Below are 24,261 nucleotides of genomic sequence, written 5' to 3'. Positions count from 1 at the left end.
CTACCCCTCTGGAAGGCCCATTGAGGCTCTAAGTGAAGTGTCCACTCGGGAAGGGCGGGAGCTCTGTCTCTGGTAGACTCTGTGCTACCAGACAGAGTCCTGGGCACATAGTGAGGTGTTTAACAGCCAGTCAGCTTGCTCTAAATCACCAGCAAGACTCGGTTTAAGGGCCACAGGCAACTTGAGGAAAGGCAACATCTCCCGTAATACCAGGCCCTTCCACAATCCAGCCCAACTACCCAGCCCCTGCAGCCCAAGCAAGTGCCTCCTATCGAACCTGATGCCAGGCCTGGAGTTCAGGAAACTAGGTCATATTTTTCAAGAGCTCCTAACCCAAGCTACAGATGTTTAGACGGTGACCATACCATCCTTCCTCCCCGCAACCTTCCATAGGTTTCCCCTTCTCAGGCATCCCAGAGCGAAAACTGCTTCCCAAGAGAAACATCACAACTGAGAAGACACAGAAAGCATGACTGGCACCGACCAAAAGAGCCTGGGCACCTTATGACGCCCATCACTTACTCTGTAAGAGCGGGAATGGGTTGGAAATCAGGGGGCTTGCAGCTTCTGCAAATAAGAAACAGGTTTAGAGGAGAAAGACTCCAAACGGCTTTTTTTTGGGGGGGGGGTGCATGAAGATGTGGCCCCTCCCACAATGAGTTCGGCTACATCTCCAACCTTACCTCCCACTGGTCCCCACTATGCACCCTCTGCTGCAGCCAGGCTGTATGCCCACCCTTCAAGCTCTTCGTCCCTCTCTAAAGATTTTCCTGGCTACTCCAGCCCACAGAGATCTCTCCCTTTTCTGGGATCAGGAAACCTCTGCTGTCTGTACCCCACAGTCCAGTGCCAAGATTATCTGTCTCATATTCCTCTCTAACTGACCTCTAAACGGGCAGAGATAAACTGCACCTCCCTAGTGTCCCACATCCTGGGACCATTCTTATCCAAATAGGCAGAAAGAGAAAGAGAAGATGTGGGACAGTAGAAAAAGTACAGGGCTCTGGGTCAGGAGACCTGAGGGTCCAAGTCTGGGCTCTGCCACGAACTAGTGACCTTCTTCAAGGCCTTTGTTTCCTCGTCACTAAATAGGAGACAATACACCCTGCCCGACTTCTCTTCCTGAGGCCTAGGGGATCCTAAGAGATGTGAAAGGGCTTTGAAAAATTAAGATAATGAGATGCAGTAGGCATTTTAAAACATTTTACAAATTATTTTATGGTTAAGGCCCAAGTGCTATGGGCCGGAGCTTACAGTTTATGTTAGGGAGGTCTAAACCTGTGATTTCCTTGATGTGGAGAGCTCCTAGGGAAGAAACTTCTACCCGTGAAAATCAGCAACTGTTCTACAACTTATCATCTTAGAAAATTCCCTAGGGATGCCAAGAGTTTACATGACTTGCCCAGGATCCCATGGCCTCTGTGTGTGTGAGTGTGAGGGTATGTGAGAGAGAAGAAGCACATGAACCCTAGTCTGGCTAACTCTGAGGCCAGCCTTATCTCCCCTACCCCACACTTCCCATCTCACATTGGTCTGTATGGATAAGGCCTGACTTCACAAGCTTACTTTGAGATAGACCTAAATGGAAGAAGTGAGGTTATGTTTTCCCATCACTGCAACAAGATGAGTTTCCCTTGCTGTTCTTGGGGCTAACAGGCTTTTTGAATGTGGCTGTATTCATAAGCTTCCCTTGGAAATGCAAAAAAGATAGGGCCAGAGGAACCCATCTAAGAGATGTGCTCAGTGGGCTTGGGACAAGCATGCTCTGTTGTGTGCCTGTAGGCTGCAAGTACACCCAGGACCTGAAGCTACATGAGGGTTTAGGGGAAACCGGGTGGTCCCTATGCAGTAATGGTGAAGCAGGAAGGCCAATGGGAAAAACTCCATCTGCCTAGGGATTTATACTCACCACTTGAGTTTTGAGAACTGCTGTTTGTTTCTTCAAAGTTGTTTTGTGCTTTGCTCTCGACTCTCCTACTGAAGGCGCTTTCTGCTGGGTAAGGAAGAAAGAGAGAAAGAGAGGGAGAGAGAAAAGGGGGGGGGAAGGAAGGGGAGAGAGGGAGAGAGAGAGAGAGAGAGAGAGAGAGAGAGAGAGAGAGAGAGAGAGAGAGAGAGAGAGAGAGAGAGAGAGAGAGAAAGGACGGTGATTGGTCAGCACTGATCTTTAAAGGAAGATGCTGAGAGGGAGAAGCAGGTGTCCTTGTGACCCCTAAAACCCCAAAGCGGTAGCAAAGCCTTGGAATATGGACAGAGAGTGGGAAGGGCATGTGATCAATTAAATCACCACTGCTCTACAGAATAGTTCTTTAGCAGTCTCTCAATAAGATGCCAGATGGTTAGCAGAAATGCCATGGCACACCCGTTCCATTTTGTGCTCATTTTCCAGTGGCCAGGTCTCAGTGGTTGTAGTAGCTTAGCTAGAGAGGCCTACATTCTGAATCTTAGAGGCAGACTAGTGGGCTGGATTTGGAGACACAAGGACTGGGCTCAAATCCTCTGCTAATTACTAGCCTTTAGCAAACTTTAGCAAATCACTTAACTTCTCTGGCTCTCCATTTTCTCATCTGTAAAATGAGGGGGTTAAAAAAAGACCCAAAGATCCCTTTCTGGTCTAGATTCATGATTCTACGATATAGAAGTAGCTGGCACAGAAAGAACACTGGACTATGGGTGATAAGACCTAGGATTCTCACCCCAGCCTTGCCACTTAGTAGCTGGGTGACCTGGGAGAAGTAACTTAGCCTCCCAGTACCTCAATTCCACCACATGTAAAATAAGGAGAAAAAAAAATCACCTGCCCTACCTAAATTGAAAATCTTTTGATCTTTTAAAGTGCAAAACACTTTAAAAATGGCAACTTAGTACACAATAGAAATTATCACCTAATACATGCCAAGTGTTTGACAGATGAGGAAACTGAGGGCCATAAAGGAGCTGGAATTCTCCCGGGGCCGCATAGAGAGAGGCCCAGAAAAGATCTAGGACTTCTGATTCTCAGTCCAGGATGCTTTCCTGGGATCTCCCAGCTGTTCTCTGAAGGGACATTCTAAAGAGAAATCTGGCTTCAGTTGGAAAAATTTTAAAGGAGGCAGCAGAAGAGGAAGGAATGAGAAAGAGGGAGGGGCAACTGGCAGGTGGGTCCACTAACTTTTCAACACTGAGTTCTAAACTTGGCAAAACTTCCCAAGGATTCTAAGTTGAGAGGGAGCTAGGGCTGGCATCACTGGGAGAGAGGAGGAAATACTGTATCTAGAGTAGCAACGGAGTTACTGGCTCCAGCAGCTGAAGCTTTTCCAGTAGTTACCCCATGGAAGGAAAGGGAGTTTTCCTCTTGAACAAGGTGTGGAGTGAGAAGGGGAGGTGTTCTCCTACTGGGTTTATTTAACACTCAGCTGCCAGGGAACTCAGACAACATTTCTTAATTCCTGTCTCCACACCCACCCCACCCCCCCCAACTAGTTGTGAAAACACAGTACAGCCCTTTCTGCTGTGGGCACTGAGAACAGAACCAAAGAATGTCAGCAATAGAAAGAACCTTGGGTATTATCACATTCAATCCCTTTGTCTTACAGATGAGGAAGTAAGGGAGGCAGCTAGGTAGCACAGTAGATAAAGTGCGAGACCTGAATTCAGGAAGACCTGAGTTCAAATCATACCTTGGACACTTATTTGGTATATGACCCATGGGCAAGTCACTTCACCTCTATCTGCCTCAGTTTCTTCAACTCTAAAGTGTGGATAACAGCAGCACCTACTTTCTAGGGTTATTGTACAAAGCAAATGAAAAAATATTTTTAAAGCACTTAACACAGTGCACATAGTAGGCCCTTCTTCCTGCCTTCTTCCCCACCAACCCCTTTGTCTTACAGATGAGGAAGTACCCAAAAGTCAAGACTCCCACTGTCCATCAAAGCAACCATCAGGAACCTGCATTCCAAGGCCCCCTGCTATACCTTCCTCTCCCCTCCACAGTCCCTTTTGCAATGGGACCCACATGAAAATCCCCATTCCTAGAAGGTCTTCAGGTCATGAGTTACACAAAATACAGTGGAGGAATAGATACAGTAGGACTTTCCATAAATTTGTTGGGAAGAAGGTAGAGTAAAAAACTAATTTTTTTTTTTGGGGGGGAGTGACCCACTCTCTATTGTAACTTCTGTGAAACCAAGATCAGCTGTAATCATTCCCTCTGCGAGAGGGGGGTGGGGTGTGGGGTGGTGCCTGAATGTATCGAGGGGATACACAAACACAAAGGAAAAAGTCGACCGCAAATTCTGATTCAGTGAACATCCTGTTCTCACTGCCTCCTTAATGAAGTGAACCTAGTGCGATTATGTGGGTAAAGAATAAAACTGGCCCTAAAACAAAAAAGATAATGGTTATAGAAGCCGTAACACCGATGCCGATCAAAGGGTAAGAAATTACCTGTAATTTCATTTTGACCAAATAAAGTTAGGAAAGGAAGAGTTAAAATATCAACTGATTAAACAGATACCCATGGATATACAAATCCTTCTGGCCCAGCCCAGCAGTTAAATGAACTGACCACCTTTTAGATTAAACATTCTCAAGGACCCAGTCATCTTCAACCCAGCCCATGAGAAAGCTGACAATGCATACAACTCAATCCACCTTAGTTGGTCATGGCACAGCTGACCAGCAAGCTCACCTACCTTAAACAGCTTATTACTTAAACAGAAGTTTCCCTTTTCAAAGATAATGACAGTATTGCTGGAAAACACACACAGCCTCTGAGTGACCTTCGTTCACAGGAAAGGGAAATCCTGAGATTTCTAATATCATGGTAAGAAATGTATCCTTTAAGCCATATTTATATAGTGCCAGCACACAGTAGGAGACTAATAAATGCCTGCTTTACGAATGAATTTATATAATTAACTTGACTGAACTAATATCCATCAGCAATGGTGAAATTAGGAGAGACTTCCTCTATTCAGAATTCTGTTTATAATAACCATTTATGCCAGTTTTTGTGCAAATGTCACACAACAGCCACTGTGTTTTCACAACTGCCAGGAGCCTGGAATAATTACTAACCTAATGGTTTATTAAACTGCTGTCCTCATTAAAGACTCGGAGCACATCAAAAGGATGTCTTTCTAAAAAATAACCTTGGGAATCAAAGTGTAAACACAAGCACATTTTATCACTTTGCTACTTATCAAGCACTGTTTGGATGGTCTATTAGCCCCTAATGAGGGCTGGAACCATCAGTTAAAAAAGCAAATCATTAGGTTGAAAACTTGACATATCAGCACAAGGACTTTCTCCCAATTGGCTGATCTTTCATCAACTTTTATCAAACACAATAAATAATAATTTTCATTAAAGTTCTTAGTCCAAGTGTTTCCCATTAGCTCAGGACACCAGGTTTTAAACCAGATTTATTGCCGCCCTTATACTCAGTCTTGTCTTATCAAGGATTTTCCTCAGGAAATACATATGGCTGGGGGCTGCTGGTCTCTTTACTGCCAGTTCACATTGCCGGAGACTTCACTTCCATTCCCTGTTGCTATGTGTAGCAATGGGATTCGCTCTAAGATTGGGATGGGTGCAGAGAAAGGCAAGGATCACTTCAGAGGTGGAAAGCCCACCCAACAGTTAAGAAAGTTGAGGGCACAAAAGCCATTGGTACCTGTGGTTGCCTTGCTTCCTGGGGATCCGGAATTTGGAGCGCGGAACATCTGGGTTTGGGAGGCTGGAGGGGCACCAGAGGAGGTGCGCTGTAGAAGGGTGGAGCACCGGACTATGGAAGCTGGTGTTTTTTTGCCCGACTGGCTCGCCTGTGTCTTCACTGCCATGAAGAGTGGAGATCGAGAGAACTCTGGATGTGAACACTCAGAACTAGTGTCGGGCTCGTCAGATGGCTCCCACCCAGCGGAGGTACCTGGCAGGATCGGGTCCTCAATGTCGGCTTGCCCGAGGCTCTCCTGTGGGCTGTGCCGCCATCTTGGATTGGCAGCCTCTTATGATCATGACCTCCCCCACCAACAAACCCCCCCAAAAGGGCAAAGAGCTGGGAATGGCTTCACCAAATTCTACCCCCTGTTCTCATTCCTTGACAAATGATAAGGATCCCTCTCCCATAGCACTTTCTACAGGGAAGCCTGAGTTACTTAGAATCACTGGACCATGCCATGAAGAACTCTCTGCATGTTAGCCAGGTAATTACTTTGGGGTCCAGGGGGGTAGGGGAAGGAAAAGGGAGGACAGAACCACTGTAGATGGGGTTTGATCCCTACAGTAGTGATGGAAGGAGTGGGAAAGAAGATTTCTTAGTCAGCATGCTCAGAAACCTACAACTATTTCCCCATAACAAAGTTTAAATGAAAAGACAAAGGGCCATGGTCAGGAAGGATAATGTTGGTCCCTGGTTTCTAGAACATAAAGGACTAGTAGGCACAGTCTTTGGAAAGTGGAACCAGTGAGATGTGAATGACAATTCTCATAAATCCAGAGGACTCTCTGGTTCTCAAAAAGCCCTACAGTAAGTACAATCAATCCATTTCTAGGAGTTCCTAACATTTTGCTGGTTAACATGATATTGGGCAACCAGAACTTAACATCTGCAGAAAACACTAATCATCTTCAAAAAGTCTCCTACACTCTTGGCCTAGGGCTAAGGCATCTACCCTTAAGATGTGACCACCTATGAATGGATTCTCTATACTTATTAGTCTCAAAGAAAGAGAAGGAATGTGTGTCCCATAGTCCTCCACGGAAAAGCCTCATCACAGGGCAGTTTCCTAAACCAACCATGACTAGGATATTCAGGCTGATATTCAACAAATCAATTCAATTTATTAAGAACCTACTATGTGCAAGGTGCTAGAAAAACCAAAATAGGCCCTGCCCTTAGAGGAAGTTACATTCTACAGGACTGACTTGTAGATATTTAAGAGGGCTCTCTACTGATGTAATCCCAGATAACTAGAATTATTTCACAGTGTTGTTCTCTTAGGCTATCATTTTATCAATCCACAGTATTCAGACCACACTTGAAATACTGTGTTCATTTCTGAGCACATCAGTGGGAAAAAAAAACCCTGGTAGGGGGTGGAAGGGAACGTGAAGTGGTCTCCATGTATTCTAGGACTCAATATTCCTCCTTTCCAACATGACAGCTGCTCTAGTCACAAGACATTCATGCATCTAACACTTCTGGTAATACCGTTAGGTTTCCCTGATTGGGTGCTGATTGGGCATAAGGCTACTTGATACCTATGGGGAATTAAAACCCCAACATTTCCTATCTCAACTTACCTATAAAACAATCCATGTGGCCCATACTTCTTCCTATCTACAATAATGGCTGAGTTCAGTGGTGGCAAGATGATAACCACTTACAATTTTTCATAGCAACAGTCTAAGTCACCGACTTCCTCTCCCATACCTAGGGTCACAAACTCTCCCAGGTGCCTTACAGGAAATACTTAGCTCCCATCTCATCCCTCTAGTGTCTACAAACTGCTAGCCTCTTTTACTTTTTTTTTCCATGAAGAGCAGCAGCTTTACATCCCTGAGAAGGCAGATGACTAATAGCTATCTCCTCCCTTCAGCCAGCACCTTGTAAGGTAGGCTTCACGGCCTTCATTTTGAGGAATCTCCAGTTCTCATGCCTTCTAAAAGTAGACTTTGGCTCAATGAATGTCAGAACTAGACCATAAAGATAATCTGGTCCAAATCACCCATTTTGCAAATGAAGAAACCAAGATTCCAAAAAGGAGTCACCTGCGGAATTAGGATCAGAATCTAGGTCTGGGGAGAGCACAAATTAAACCAGCTACAGCTTTACTGAGACAGGGGCAGAGAGGTTTGAAATCCCCTTGCTCTCACAGCTCATATCCAATCTGAAATGATTGTGGGACAAGGTATAAGATGTTGGTCTAAACCTAATTTCTGCCCAACCGCTTTCTAGTTTTCCCAACATTTCTTATTAAATGGAGAGTTCTGCCCCAAGTAATTTATATTCTATTTATCTCTCAAAACAGATTCATTCTTGCCCTTCAGCAACTGTAGCCCACACCTATGGGGAATGTGCTTTTCACAAGGGGGCCGGGGGGGGGGAAATCCAGCACAAAAGAGGATATGAGAAAACGACTGTGAATTTCAGAAGTAGGAGAGTTACTTATAATCAGCTTAAATGGCATCTAAAAGTACTTATGAACATTCAGAAAAGGTGATGTACATGCAAACATGCTCACATCCAAGTAAGTGCAGAATAAAAAAATATGCTGGTTAACTCTACAAATTCAAGTTCAACAAATTTAGAAAACCAAAGGTCAGTTTTTTAGAAGTAGCAACATTAGCTAACTCAGTCCTGGGAAGTGTATGAGAATATAATATTTACCATCATATCATGCTCTGTATTGTTCAAAATTATTTTACTCCTCTCCCTTCACTGACTCCTCCAATCCTCACAACTACTCCATGAGGTAGGCACAGCAGGAATTATTATCCCTACTGTACAGACTAAGCTCAACTCAACAAGGTATGGTGTATGATTGCGATGGAATAATGATGAGCAGGATGGCTTCAGAAAAACCTGGGAAGACTTACATGATCTGATGCAAAATGAAGTGAGCAGAACCAGGAGAGCATTGTATACAGTAACAGCAATATTGTCAGGACGATCAACTGTGAAAGACTTTACCACTCTAATCAAGACAATGACCCAAGATAATTCCAAAAGACCCATGATGAAAATGCTATCCACCTCCAGAGAGAGAACTGATGAGCTCCCAGGCTAAATGCAGACTGAAGCATGGTTTTTCAAACTTTTTTTTTATTGTTTTATTTTGTTTGTGTATTCTTTTGCAACGTGATTGATGGGAAAACATCAAATAGTTTGCCTTCTTGGGGAGAAAGAAGAGGGAGGAAGGAAGGAGAGAGTGAATTTGGTACTCAAAAAATGTTTAAGTGATTGTTAAATTTTTTTTTACACAGAATTGGAAAATATTTAACAAAATAAATAAAGATAATTTTTTTAAAAAGGAGATTAAGCCCAAGGTGGTAATATGAATTGCTTAAGGTCCACAGAACTAGTCAATAAAAGATCCAGTACTATTACTCATGTCTCCCCATTCCTAGTTCAGTGAACTTTTGTTTGCTTAATTAAATGGAGTTACCTATCAGCTGATATAAACCACATATCATCTCTCCTAATTCTAAATTTAACCTTGTTTGTAGCTCCAAGCCATCAAAAAAAAATTTGCTTCTGTTTAGAACGAACTCAAGGCTGATTTGTGCCAAAGAGTCCTGCTTCCTTCTAGCCAGCCCTCGTCTTGTCTTCTACATTCCTCCAAATTTGTCTAGGACTCATGGGACAGGGTCTTTGGATTAGATATCACTTGGTAAAGCTATTTCTTGCAGTCTCTTTCTCTATCCTCAATAATAGCTGGGTTTTTTGATGGAAAGATGGAAGCCCCTAACAATTATTCAATAGTATTGGCCCAAGCCACCTACTCCCTCTCCTTCACCTGGGACTACCAACTCTTTTCAGGTGCCTTAGAAGAAATGCTTCCTCTCTCTAGATCAGGAGTTCTCAACCTGGGGTCTTTGGATATATTTCAGGGTGTCTATGAACCTGGATAGGAAAAACATTACATTTTTATCTTCACTAACCAGTAGCTGCAATTTTCCATTTCCTTCAATGATGAATGTAGGCAACAATATGTCCCTAGGCTTCACCAGACTGCCAAATGGGTCCATGACATAAGAGACTGAAAACCTATGCTCTAACCAACCTCAGAGACAATGGACAAATCACTAACATCACACATATTTCTTTCCAGGAGATCACCACCAAACCCCAAGCCAATGAGAATTGCTTACTCTGAACACCATTAAGAAAAGCTATTACTTGGCCATCCTGTTAAATGGAGAGTTCCGCTTGGCTCTAGATTAAGTCTCTTGTATTTATGCAACAACATACCTGAATCTTCTACTAATTGAGTCTCTGTCAGGTTTTCCAGACAGACAGGAGCACACAGACTACCTTCTGGGCATCTCAAATATACATGGGCTATTTCTCATGCTCCTATAGGGAAAATATGATATCAAAGACTCGTAGCATTTAGAGCTGGAAAGGATCTTAGCAGCCATATAATTTATTCCATACCTGAAAAAGAATCCCCATCACAACACACATGTGTGGGCTCCACTCCCTCCAACAAGAGACTTCCTGAAGTATTTTTTTCCACTTCTGGACAGCCCTCATTGTTAGTATGAGTTCCCTGTAATCAAGCCTTAACATGCCTCTTTGCAACTTTTATTGACTGCTCCTTGTTCTGCCTTCTAGGCCAAACAGTCAAAACAAATCTTCTTTTTCATATGACAAGCTTCAAATGCTTGAAGACAGCTATCACGTCCCTTTCAGTTTTCCCAATCAACAAGCATTTACTAAGAGATAGCTCTCAAAGCCCGTTAAGTCATAGAGAAGGTACCAATTTGCTTTTGCAGAGGGAGTTTCCTCAAACAGTGAAATCACAGGTTCAGTCCCTAATCATATCCCTACTATGTGCCGGGCACTGTGCTAGGTTCTGGGAATATGAAAACGAAACAGTCCCTGCCCTTAAGGAGCTCACATTCTATTGCACAAGGCAACATGTACATGTATACGTGTTATGTACAAAATAAAGACAAGGTAATTTTTTTAGCTGAGTTCTGAAGGAAATCTGAGATTATAATATTGAGATATGAGAAGGGATGCATTCCATTCCCTAGGCTAACAGGTGACCTGTAGTTGCCAGTCCCTTCTCCCTAAAACTCAGAGTGGAGAGAAGATGACAGGTTGGGTGGGTGGTTAGATGGATAGCTGACAGGTGCTAGGAGAGTAAAATTCTTTGTGTGTGTGTGTGTGTGTGTGTGTGTGTGTGTGTGTGTGTGTGTGTGTGTGTGTGTGAGGAAACTGGGGGTAAGTGACTTGCCTAGGGTCACACAGCTAGTCTGAGGCCAGATCTGAACTCAGGTCCTCCTGAGTCCAGGGCCAGTGCTCTATCCACTGTGCCACCTAGCTACTCACCAGAGAGTAAAATTCTTAGTGGTCTATCCTATGGGAGCTGATCTATAGACAGACGGGCTAGAAGCTATGGTAAAAAGCTATTGGAGAGAGATTATTACTTGCTCTTCTTGAGTCAACTCAATCGCATCCAACTTTTCAGGATCCCGCATTTGGGGTCTTCTTGGCAAAGACACTGCAGTGGTTTGCCGTCTCCTTCTCCAGCTTATTTTACAGATGAGGAAATTGAAGCAAACAGGGTTAAGTGACTTGCTCATGGTCACACAGCTAGGGAGTAACCGGATTTGGACTCACAAAGAGGAGTCTTCCTGACTCTAGGCCCAGCACTCTATCCACTACACCACCTAGCTGCCTACAGAAATCATCCCACCCCACTCCTAAAGTGGGGAAGTTTTGTGATCTAGTCTAGCTCTGGAGACCTAGGATGTAAAAGACTAGGTCATTTCCCTCCTTTCACGACAGTTTTTGGAATGGCTAGATCAGACACCAGGCCTTCCCCCTGAGAGTTCTCAAGATTTTATGGAAAGAGAACCACTACTAAGCTTCACTATGGAGCTGGGAAAGAGAGAGGTTGAGTAAGCAATACTAGATTTCTGAAGACAGTATGCTGCAACAGTGCACATTCTAAGGGTGTGGAGTTTGATGAGGCCCACTACAATGAGCTTCTCCACCATGACTGGAAAGTGGTTCAGTCCAAGCCAATGGAGACAGAGAGCAAGAACTCAGAACTCTAATCTGGCTGAGGCTGGAAGAGCAGCAAAGAGAAGTCCCCAAGCCCAAAGGGAAAGAACTGATCAAAAGGTGTCCCCAAATGCCCAGGAGAAGACCATGTCTAGACACATGGCTGTGTCATAGTAGAAGAGGAGGAAAGAAGACTAGGAAGGCAACTATGAAGAACTGGTTTCCAAGAGAACTTTTCCCTTTGGACAATTAAGAAATGCTATGGCACCTAGACTAGGCCCCAATCTGTTCATTAGACTCCTAGAATCTCAGAGCTAGAAGGGACTTTGGAGACCATACAGTCTAACCCACTTAATTTTACAGATGAAGAAATGGAGCCCAGGAGAGAGGAAATGATTTGCCCAAAGACACACAGTGAGTTGTTTGAAACATTGATGAAGACCCTCTGGTTGATTAGGGTTCTGCAGAGACACAGGCCATGAGGAAGCGGGTTTTGCAAGGATAAAGTTTTGTTGGATAAAGTTGGGAGAGGGGTGAAGGAAGGAGAGGAAGTGAATGGGAAGGACAGAAGCAGAGCTCTTCTCAAGAAATAAAGACAAGGCACATTCTCAGTTGGTTAACAACTTTATTAAGTGACATAATTAAAAATTAATTGAGTGTAAACACATTCTGGACATACTCCCCTCCCCAGGCCCTTAGCAGATGTTCCCGACTGTTCCATTAGGGAGCATGCAGGAGAGGCCCAAATCTGCCAGCTCCCAGGGCCCAGGGTCACTGGGCGAGTTGGGGGAGGGCACCGTGAACTGGTTTACAGAAAATCCCAGGATGTATATTCTGCCAAGGGAACCTGGCTTGCCTTAGGAAAGAGGCCTGTGATGAAGATAAGAATTAGCCAAGGCAAGAGGGACCTAGCAAAGTCACCCTCTCCTAGAAGGCCAAATCTCCCGTACCCAATCACTATACAACAGAGCAACAGACTCTCCTGGACATTCACCTCTCCCCACTCACCCATCACCACCAAGTTTGCCCAAGAAAACCTTCCCAAGATCATCTCAGAGAGAGCTGGGCATTAAGTCTCCTCTCCCTACACGAACCTCACAGCTACACCATCCGGCTACAGGCCAAAGCCCCTGCATGCTTTGGAACCTCTGGCATCCTAACTGTCTAGTGGGCACTGGTAGGTGCATTCTACCCACTGGGCACCGACACACAGAGGTCCTCTATGTGCTAAACATTAACAGATGCCATCTGCCTAGCAGACACTGTCATGTGAAGATGGCAATGTGTCTGACGGGTACTAAGAGATCTGTCCTTCCCAGTAGGTACTGACACACAGATGCCCCTTGGCCAGTGGGTAATGACATGCATCAATACTCACTGTCCAGTAGACATGGGACTTGAAACTGATAAACGCCCTCTGTCTAGTGGGGAACTGATAAGACACCTTCTTTGGGTAGGCACAGACGCTTACTAACTGGTAGGAAGTGACACACAGATATTCTCTGTCCAGCAAATATAGACAAATGCCCTTCTTCCTCATGGAAACCAATACTAATAGACATCTTTTGTCTGGTGTGAACAGATAGATCTTTCCAGTAGGCACTGATATACAGATCCCTACTTCCTAGTGAGTAATGACACACACAAACAACCTCTGTCTGGTGGATATTGATACACACAGGCACTCTCTGTCCAGCACACGGACAGAAACCTTCTGTGCACTGACAGATACCCTCTGCCCAGTGAGCCCTGATACATATGCATGAATGAGCACTTGTGCCTTTATACACACACACACAAAGAAGCTCGCTCATGGTGCCATCCTCACCAGATGGGCCCTTTCATCTTTGCCATCCACCAGCCCTCGGCTCTGTGCTATCCACTCCTCTGATTCCCTGCCCTGCATCTGAAACACAATCTGAATGGTAGACTTTTGCCCTTCTTCTCTTGGAAACATCAGACAGGGGTTCCAGAAGCACACCCACTGTATGTGCTTGGATGGTCACATGGATGGATAGTCATATAGCCTGCAAGTTCCCCTCATAACATGAATACAACAGAAGGAATTGACTATTAGGAGAATTGGGGGAATCACAGGATCCTAAGAGTTAGAGCTGAAAGGAACTTAAAGGACCATCACCTGGTCCCAGCCCCTCCTTTCACAGATGAAGAAGTTAAGGTAAGAAAGCCAAGTGTCTTGCCCAAGGTCATACAGGTAGTAAGCTGAGTGTCCAACAGAAGTCCTCCAGTGCAAACCCAGTCTTCCTTCTATTAAACCCTCTGCTTCATCCAGCACCCTCTACAGAGGCCTTTGGGCTTTCTGCTCCCAGACTCCCATGGCCCTCAACCTTGCATATAGGCTGTCTGCTATCTTCTTAAAGGCTTCCAAGTGTGGCTCACCTGAACCTCTCATCGCACCATGGAAAAGATTTTGATCTGAAGGCTGTAGTCAGGAATTCTTAGGGAAGCTGTCCCCACCTACCACAAGGCTTGGTCTGGACAACCCATTGCCATGGAAGGCAAAGAAATTGGCTTCACTACCTTTAGATCACAGTTCTCAGCTCCAGCTTCATGCCATCCCTATACTCAATGGTACCATGGCAGACCAGAAAACAATACTACAAGAAGGTTAGATTTCATCCATGGGCACCCTTTGCCATTTTTACACCTAAGAATCATATGAACATCTCCAATCTTCTTTTCTTCTCAACTCTGTCAACTGTCATAGGACAAAAGCTACCTTGGGGAGGGAGAAGATGTCATCACCACCCTTTTTATCCCCATTCCAAATTATCAACATACCTATGTGGTAGTACCCATACGGGGGTTTAGAGCTAGCACAGGTGTAGAAGGGAAAAGGGGGGTGGGACAGCTAGAGGGCCAATCTCCCCAGAGCCCTAGGAGGAAATGCCAAGAACCCTCCTGCCCAACAATCTCCGTGTAAGAGATACATTCTAGGTGCCTGAGTACAACTGGGAACACCTTTGCTGTATTTACAAGGCATGAAAGCCCAACAGAGTTTTAAGGCCCCCCTGTCTACCAAACATGGCCTTTGGACTCTCTGAGTGGCCCTGACCCAGAATGGCAAACAGGACATGCGATCAGGTGGAAAGACGAGCAAAGACCTAAAGCAAGATGCCTGAACTAGTCCATGCCCAAGAGCTCTAGAGGGCAGAAGGTCACAGTCAGAACCCACCCCCCAGAAGAGAAGAGAGGGACTTGTCAAGCCCAAGGGCCCTAGCTGGGTTAATGAGACAGAGGCCACTATGGAAATCAGAAATTCTTATCTGTCAAACACAGGCCAGAGAGAAGAGAAGGAAATCACAAAATATAGAGATGGAAAACACCTCAAAGATCAACTATTCCAATACTCTTATCTTACATGTGTGAAAACAGGTACAGAAGGAAGTGACTTGCCCAAGGACAGGGAGCAAATGAAGAGCACAGATGAGACACAAACACAGGGCTCCTGCTTGCCCATCAATGTCTTTTCTACTAGAACAAACTGTCCCCTTACTCCAGTCAATGAGTATAACCATGCGATAAGTTTCCAGAGCCCTGGTACTAAAGGGGTTTGGGATATCAGGGTGGCTCAGCACTGGTTCAGACTAAAGGCCACTGAGTCTAGAATTAGGAAGACCTGGTTTCAGATCCTATCTCAAATAATAGCTCTGTGGTCCTGGGCAAATCAATTAACCTCTCTGGGTTTCAGTTTCCTCAACTGTAAAATAAGGGAGTTGGACTTAGCAGTCTCTAAGGTTCCTTTCAGCTCTCAATCAATGGTCCTAACTCTGAACTGTACCCACTGTGGCTTAGGCTTCTGTGAGGAGGAAGGGGAGAAGAAGAGGAAGGAAAAGGAAAAAGGAAAAAGCCTTAAGAACCTTCAAAGGGCCCCCCACAAACCCAGCTGAAAAGCCGGGTCACCTCTATCACACAGTCTGGAAGCAATGATCACCTGGCAGAAGGGCCCAGAGAGAACTCCTGCACAGAGACACAAGGCTGGACATTATGACCCTTAAGGTCCTTTCAATCCTGAGATCTTAATGATCCTGTTATAGGCTGCCAAGATTCTCATCCCAGCAGACTTCTTAGGCCAACTTGCAGCATAGTAAGGAGTTTAGGCTTTTAGGAATTAAGGGCTCATGACCACATCCATGGCACCTGAACTTTAAGGGCCATGTTGTAAATAACTGGGCAGCTAAAGAATTGAGAAGATGCACTCCCCAGAGCAAGACAGGCTCAAGAATGAGGTCACTCCTCCTCCTGGTCCCTCCCTCCACCTTAGAGAGAAGCCAATAATCCACCTTCTCCTCCTCAAAGGTCCCCCACCCACCCAGGTTCCCCAGGCAAAGGGCTCCTATCATAGAATCACAGACTTAGAAGCACAAGAGACCTCATCTAGTCCAACTTTCTCATTTTACAGATGAGAAAACTGAAGATTACCCAGAGATTTGCCCACGGTCACACAAGCAGTTAAACAGTAGAACTAGAATGTGAACCAGGTCCTCTGACTTTAAACCCAATGCTCTTCCCACAGCACCATGCTGCTGGTGCTTTAAGGGGGTCTGACTATATACCACATCAGCTAAAAATTCACAGCAATGGAAACTGCCAGCTATGACAACGTCCTGCCACAAGGTGGCTCCATGTCACATGCATAGTTAGGAAGAGAGGATGGTGCTGAGTTAGCCCTAGAATCAATGTCATCTTCGGCACTTCAGCCACCAGCAGGTGCCACCCAACACACGGTCCCAACCCCTTGCTGGTTTCGTCCCCCCCCCCCCCGGATAGTCGGTGACAGTGAATTCCCAACCCAGGACCACAACACCGATCCACACCCAGCTGGCCCACCTGCCCACTGCCATCTTTAGTAGATACTCACTGATGGGGGCATGAAGGGCCACATGCTCTTGGTAAGGGGTGTAGTACTTATACTGCTTGCCACAAAATTCACAGGTGTAATTACCAGTTTCTGTGGAAAAGAACAAAAATGGGTTGGGAGAGTCATTACCTTTTCAACATCAACTCCCTCCTACCTGAGAATCTGGAACTTTATGTCCTATTGCCTCCACTCTGGCCATCATGCCCACTGTCCCTACCTTCCCTGCTCCCAGGGCCTAGGGATGCCAGGCTCTGACAGAAGAGATTTCATTTTACTCTTCTTGGAACCAGGCCTCCATACCATGTGCTATCCCTCCCCATTAGTCAGATGCTTGAGAGGAGGGACTGTCTTGTTTGCTTGTATTTCCATACCCACAGTCCTTAGCAGAGTGCCAGGCACATAGCAAGCAATCATACATTTAATTCCTTCCTTCCTTCCTTCCTTCCTTCCTTCCTTCCTTCCTTCCTTCCTTCCTTCCTTCCTTTCTTTCTTTCTTTCTTTCTTTCTTTCTTTCTTTCTTTCTTTCTTTCTTTCTTTCTTTCTTTCTTTCTTTCTTTCTTTCTTTCTTTCTTTCTTTCTTTCTTTCTTTCTTTCTTTCTTCTTTTCTCCCTCCTGTCCTTCATTCCCAAGCTTCTAGGGAATATCAAAATATCATATCAATAGCTGGGTCTCTTCAAAATTTCAAAAACCTTTTTTTTTTCTCTCTCTCTCCCCCCTGCCCCCACCTTTCATTTGTATCTACTCATCACTTGAAGATGGAAGACAATGAAAATATCCCAAGACAGACTGTGATAACTACATCAAGGTCTGAAGTGTTTCACCTATTGGCCAATTCCTTACATTGGAAAGATGACTAACAAAATGAGAAGCGGGATCAGGCCTTGGCACTCAGTACTGAACGCTGTCAACCTGCCTTGACCCCTTCATCCTCCCGACCTCTCTTTTAATAGCTATTATGGCACTTGGTGCAGAATCCCCTCTGGATGGTTGGCCATGCCCACAGGGACCCACCCACCCACCCACTACCCCTGTGCCCTTGAATCCTCCCTCCCAGGTAAGCATACTTGGCCCAATTTTCTGGAATGGCTCTGGAGGCTCCTCCTTTACTTCATCTGTAGCCACGACGGATTGATCAAAAGGGTCTGCAGGAGAACAAATGTCATTTAGCTTCCCAAGGATGCCACTCTATGAGGGCCAGGACCCCGCTCATGGAAGAGGGGAGAAACAAGGGAAGAAGAGGCCAAGGACTTACCTGCCCGATTCTCTGGGGCTCCTTCGACACTAAACACTGAGCCCGGATAGGAGGTGGCGGCAGTAGCAAAGGGAAGGAAGGAAGCAAATGAGTGCTATTATTTCACCCCAAGGAAAGGGCTCTGATTCTTTCAGGGGGCACCTCATCCCAGTAACCTGGGCCACCACCACCAATCTGCTCTTGGGAACCTCACAACTCTTGGAACAATCAGCTTCCTAAACAGAGGCCAAGAAAACTATGATGGGGGGGGGAGGGCAGCAGAAATCCCAGGACCTAATTCAACACTAATCTCCATTATTCAGATCTCCAGGATGCAGATTAGGACAGGGAGAGATTGTGTTGGGTTGAGGGCATCATCATAGTCCAGCCACGTCTTTTCTTCCTTCATGAGGATATCTTCCTGAGATCATCCTGCCTCCTATGGGGCCACACTCATGTTCCCCTTGCATGTGCTCAGAAGTCCCAAGCAGTCTATCACTTTGCACCCCACAGACACATAACAAATGTACTATTTATTTGTGGTCACCATCAAGAGGCTGAGGGTCTTTTCTATCTTCATTTCTGTCTTGGTCTATAGCCAGGACTGCATTCCAGGCCAGGGCTCAAGAACTATCATGGGCAGGGAATGAGGTGGACAAATGGTTTAAAGGAATAACCACTGAGAGGAAGAAAAGATAAAAGAGTGAGAAGGGAGACAGAAAGAAGAGGCAATGAGGGGAAGAAGAAAGGAATAGAGTAGAGGCCCTATTATGAGCCAACTTTTCTAGCAGGGGCACGGGGAGAGAAACCATGAGTAGCCCATGGCTACCCTGCACAGGAAAGGGGCGGCCCTGAATCCTCCCTGTTCAATCTCAGAATCCCCAGGAAAGCCCCAGAACAGAAGGAGTTGCCCCACTCACCATCCACAGCATGCAGGTCTCGGTGCTCTTGAAAACAGCTGTAATATTTATATTTCTTCCCACAGATATCACATGTGTACCTAAAGTTGTCTGTGGGAGCAGTGGAGGGAAAACAGGAAATGTGAAAATCTTCTTGGCCATTCAGGGATGGGAGCAGCAGGCTGGCTCACCTCAGTCAGGAGTGGCTCAGGTTAGTATCAGTCATTCCGAGAGGTCACAGGGGCTTTAGCTATGGTTTAGCATCCCGTTGCTATTTTAATTTGACACCACTGTCCTACATAGCATGCCCATCACCTGAATTAGGGGTCCCATGGAAAATGTCCCCAGACCATTCTGCTACCTGGTAATGCCCATTCCTGAGGGCTTTGGGAACTACTAGGCTATCTGCTGACCTCTGAGTACAGAATCCTATTCTCTCCTAAGCTGCTGTTTAACTCCAATGAAAAAGCACTTAAGTCTAGAAGAATTTACTGAGCTATTTTTCTTTTTAACTGAAAACTGCCAGCCTGGAGATCTTCTCCTACCCTCAACGACTTCACAGTCTATGTGGGAAAAGCAAGACTCACAGGCAATAAACAGTGAAAGAAAAACACTAGACAGAGACATACTCTAATAGATCAGAGGCAGCTAGGTGGCAGCAGATAGAGCGCTGGACCCAGAGTCAGGAAGACCTGAGTTCCAACCTGGCCTTAGACACTTGCTAACCGTGTGATTCTGAGCAAGTCATTTAACCACCATTTGCCTCAGTTCCCCATCTGTAAAATGGGGATAACAAGAGCATCTAACTCATGGGGTTGTCGTGAGGATCAAACAAAATGATATCTGTGAAGCGCTCTGCAAACCTCAAAGCACAATATAAATGACAGCTTATTATTATTACTGTTGTTGCTGTTATTAGAGAGCCTAGAATCAAGTACTGAATCGTGTATTAGAGGCTCCAGTTGCTGTAAGAGCTCACTCAGGGCTATAAGAGCTCAGAGCAATCAGGAAGAAAACACACTAGAACCAAGTGTTCATGATCTTTGTGGGGCAGGGACTTGCACAGGACCTGAGGGAGAGCTGAAGGCCTGGCCACTTCCTCTCTAACTGTCTTGTTTCTTTTCACCTATAAAATAGAAACAAGATGTAGAGGTATAGGGGGAAGAGCATCTGACAAGTGATTTGGAGAATCAAGTTATAAGCCTAGCTCCCCTCATCTCTGGACCAGTAATTCCCTTCTCTGGGCCTCAGTTTCCTAATCTATAAAAACGAAGGTGTTGGACTAGGTGATTCCACTGCACACTGCCCTTCCAGGTCGCCAGCAGGATGTCTTACGCTCACAGGTCCACTTCCTTCACAGGGAATAGCCAGTCACCGCAAACCCAAACACAGGACAAGCCACCCACCTGCCACCCACCACAAAGTCCACGAGTGACCAGGCAGTTTTCTCTGCAGGAAAGAACGTCTGCCTCTTAATTAATTGAGCTTGGGAACAGAGAGTGCATTATTCATGTGCACATTACAGTTACAGCCTTATGCTTTAAAGTGCTTAAGCAAACACTTAGGGAAAGAGACTAATTGTTCTACATGTGGGGAGCTGGCAGCCCCATTCCTGATTGATATGCTGAACTTGGCGGGCAACGGCTGAGGCTGGGGCTTCTGATGATGCCAGCCAAAGTCCACAAAAAACAGATCAGCGACGGGCCTGAGTTCTAGTCCTGACACTGCTGCAAGCTGCATCTCTGACCCTGAGCAAGTGGCTTCCTGCAGTGTATTCCTGGGCATACTTAGGATTTCTAGGCCTCCTTATCTACCCAGCAGCTGAACCTTCTTGTAGGGGCTGCCTCTCCAGATTAGAATGTGAGCTTCTTGACAACAGGACTATCTACTTGTAACCCTAATGCTTAGCAAAGTATATGGCACATGCTTAACACGTTCTGCTTGTTTGGTGTTTTTTGTTTTTTGAGGCAATAGGGTTAAGTGACTTGTCCAGGGTCACACAGCCAGTAAATGTCTGAGGACAGATTTGAACTCAGATCCTCCTGACTCCAGGACCAGTGCTCCATCCACTATGTCACCTAGCTGCCCTTGCTTAACACTTAATAAGACCTCCTTCCTTCCCTCCATCTCTCTCCCTTGCTTCCTTCCTCTTCCCTTGCCGCCTTCTTCCCTCCCTCCTTCCCTCCTCTCCTCCTTCCTTTCTCTTCTTTCCTTCCTTCCTTCCTTCCCTCCCTCCCTCCCTCCTTCCTTCCTTCCTTCCTTTCCTCTTCATTCATTCCTGATCTTTAAGACCTTCTCTGGTTCTAACATTGTCAGCCCTAGCATCTACTGTATGACTAATTAACTCTGTGACCAGGCCACTGGATCAGCTTTGCAGTAAAGATCATTGGGTAGGAAGCTGGCAGAGGTGCCCGGCCCCATGTACCATGCTTGAGTGGGGGCTGGCCCCAGGAAAGAGGACAACAAGCGTGGGGAGAAAAAATGAGTAACACTGAGCTGAGGGAGGGAAGAGCGACCAAGGAGGTAAAAATATCCCTAGCCACAAAGACCACAGCAACCAGCGAGACTCTCCACACAAAGGAAGCCAAGAGGCGTACAAACCAGGCCATTGAGGGAAGGGCTGGGAAGGCACAGGGACCCAAAATAGCAAAGGAAGGAAAGATTAAATGGGGAAATTCTTTAAATACACTCAGAGGCAAATCAACGGACCAGGAAAAGAAGGGAGCTATTGAAAGCAGAGAGGACAACCGCAGGCCGAGGAGGACAGCGGAAGGTGCCCTCGTTGGACTCCAGGAGGATAAACTGCAGACCTTCCTGTGACTCAGAGCTGGGAAGGACTGTGGAGATCATGCGGACCAATCCTCTCATTTTACAAAGGGGGAAACAGAGGCCCAGAGAGGGAAAACTACTTGTTCTAGGTCACGGACTTGAAGACATGCAATGGGAACCCAGGTTCTCAGTCTCCAGCCCCCCACTTCCACCCACCCCCTAACCTTGAATCTAACGCTGCTTCTAAACCCCACTACAAAAGGGAAGGCTGGTCAGGACTGTCACCCAAGGCTGCTGCTCTGTATAATCTATTCCTTAGCCAGAGGAAGCCACTTTCTCCAGATAAGCAGGCCCAGATCCTGACACTATCCCTTCAATAGCAAAAGGTACAGATCAGGCAAGGAGAGGGGGGATCTTCCCAAGAATCAACCTCACCTGGGTTCCCTGACTCAGCCTTTCCCTGTCCCTACCCTCCTCCCCATGAAGACAGCAAGATACTTACTGCCCTGGGATGCTCCTTCACCTGAGGCTGCTTCAGTGTCTGTAAGAGAAAGTGGGACAGGCAGATGAGTCCATAGAGGGAGGGTGCAGAGGACCAGAAAAACTGCTTTTGAGGCACAAGAAGCAGGCACATGGCAGCATGGCTGACTCTGCTCTGACAGGGGAGAGAGCAGATCACTTTCCATTGCCATCACACCACCTGCTACTGCCCTAACTGTTCTCAATGTCCCTCCCTGGTTCAATCACAGGTAATGTCCTTACCAGGCCCCAATCCCTCCCTTAAGATAGGGAAGCACAGCCCAGAAAAGCCATGCCACCAGTCTGACCCCTGGAGACCACCAGGACCAAATGTTTATTAAGTATCACCCCACACATGGCCCTGTACTAGGTTCAAGGGAAGGCTGGAGGAGTTGAGGTACGGGTCCTACCCCCAGGGAGCTTCAATACAGCTGAACAGCCGAGACACACAATCATAGAGGATTCTGGCATTGCCTACCCCGTCAGTCTAATCAGGACCCCATAAAGGCACCCAGGCCAGACTTGGACAAACTCAGGATTTGCACTGGCTACCAGTTTGACTCAATAGATTGCTAGTCAGCCGGTTCCCACTCTCACCAGCCTTGAGTTTCCTCAGTCCAGTATCTGCATCACACTCTACAAGGCTCAGAAGGGAGGAGGGAGGCTCTTGTCTCGTCATTTCAGGAGCACTGAGTTCTCTACAGTCTCCCCCAAGAGGGCAGGTAGACATCAAAGCTCTGTGTCTTTATTTTGCCCAGCATAGAGTCCATTTGAGGCCGGAGCAGGGTCAGAAGGAGAAGTGGTGAGAGATGGGGGCAGAAAGGGAGAAGGAAACATAGGGACCAGCTTCTCACACCACTCCCACCCTCTCCTTCTTGCACCAATCTGAGACCAAGCCCAAGGCTGCAGAAAAGCCTCCTACCTCGATGTGCTCGAACATGGGTCTGGAAACAGTTATAGTATTTGTATTTCTTCCCACATATTCCACATTCATAGGATCCTGGAAAAAAGCAAGGGGAAAGGACAGGTCATTCCCCTTCATCTGCAACCAATAGCCAGGCCCAGATGCAGGAGAATTACTGAGAATGACTCAGTCCAGGAATCCTGTAGGTTCTACCATCCTGGAAGAAGCTGGGAACAAGGCAGTCCCCAGACCCTGTGGATCATTTGGGCACAGAACACAGGAAGAAATTTTAATTATGTTCAATCTCAGTTATCCACTTGTGGGTTAACACTTTTGTCTACATCAACTTGGGATTTTCTCACCATCTGGCCTCCCCTCCCTGTCTCACCAGAAGGAACTTGGGGGTCACTATGGGGGGGCAAACACATACACATATCTCAGTGCAGGTAAAACATGTATACAGTGCTCCAAACAAAAACACATTTAAACCTTCTGGGAACCCATTATTTTTTTTTCTCATTCTATTTCCTATTGTCCGAAGTTACCCTTTGTGAATACAAGAGTTTCTAGTCCTGGCTCCATATGAACTAGCTATGTAACCTTGGGCAAGACTCTTAGCCTCAGTTTCCCTCTCTATAAAGGAGATAACTGCTCTAGCCACTTCAGCTTAAAATTATCATGCCATGTAAAAGAACTAAAAAGAAAAAAACCATACAAATGCAAGATATTGTTGTTTATTCTTACTGTCTCTGTCCAAAGATATTTTTAGGGGAAAACACAAAGTCCTTTCTAAGAGACTCCCTGCAATTAATGCTGGCCACACAATTTTTACCAGGAGTCAAGAAAATCTCAGACTAGTTTTCTCCATAGGAACCAATCAAGAATAAATTGCTACTGTACACAGAACAAATCTTTTCTCAGGTAACAAACAATACCTTTCACAATGCCCCTGGTCTGAGACAGAGCCAAGGAAACACCTGATCCCTATGGCTCAAGCCACACCCTGGACACTCCGGCAACCCGTGGAAGAGAGAATCCTATTGGCACAGAAAGAGCCAGAGACATAAAGATGGAGGAAAGGAGAGGTCAAGGGATGCTGGCAGCCCCATGAACTGCAAACCTTTACCTGGACAACTCTTTTGGGGGGAGTAGGAGCAACAAGAATTTCCCCCTCTGTATATGTGTTTTATTTTAAAATTCTGAATTTAAGAAACATCAAATAAAAGAAGCATTTCCATATGGCTTGTGAAAGCAGCTGCCAATCTGCCCAGCTTGCTTCTAAATCACACAAGTATACTCCTCCAACCACACAAGTATACAAATTCAACATGCTAT

General features: G+C 45.8%; 1 protein-coding gene across 10 annotated transcripts in view; it reads right to left on the bottom strand.

Annotated features, from left to right (window-relative positions):
* The window catches only part of ZNF618 (zinc finger protein 618), a 217,390-nt gene that overhangs the window by 21,320 nt on the left and 171,809 nt on the right, over positions 1 to 24,261 (bottom strand). For 3 of the 10 annotated variants that reach the window (XM_020965576.2, XM_078150042.1, XM_078150041.1), the window contains 9 exons: positions 22,945 to 23,022; positions 22,006 to 22,044; positions 18,756 to 18,845; positions 17,857 to 17,892; positions 17,669 to 17,746; positions 16,605 to 16,694; positions 5,657 to 5,908; positions 1,910 to 1,993; positions 523 to 567 (listed from right to left, as the gene is read on the bottom strand). In XM_020965576.2, the coding sequence (XP_020821235.1) occupies positions 523 to 567; positions 1,910 to 1,993; positions 5,657 to 5,908; positions 16,605 to 16,694; positions 17,669 to 17,746; positions 17,857 to 17,892; positions 18,756 to 18,845; positions 22,006 to 22,044; positions 22,945 to 23,022 (792 nt within the window). The remainder of the gene's footprint in view (positions 1 to 522; positions 568 to 1,909; positions 1,994 to 5,656; positions 5,909 to 16,604; positions 16,695 to 17,668; positions 17,747 to 17,856; positions 17,893 to 18,755; positions 18,846 to 22,005; positions 22,045 to 22,944; positions 23,023 to 24,261) is intronic. The other 7 variants (XM_020965583.2, XM_078150044.1, XM_078150039.1 and 4 more) reach the window with 6 other exon arrangements.

Source organism: Phascolarctos cinereus, unplaced genomic scaffold (assembly GCF_003287225.1).
Source record: "Phascolarctos cinereus isolate Bilbo 61053 unplaced genomic scaffold, phaCin_HiC Scaffold_2;HRSCAF=192, whole genome shotgun sequence".
Classification (NCBI taxonomy): Eukaryota; Metazoa; Chordata; class Mammalia; order Diprotodontia; family Phascolarctidae; genus Phascolarctos; species Phascolarctos cinereus.
The sequence above is the reverse complement of the archived record's forward strand: the minus strand, read 5'-3'. Positions and strand labels throughout refer to the sequence as shown.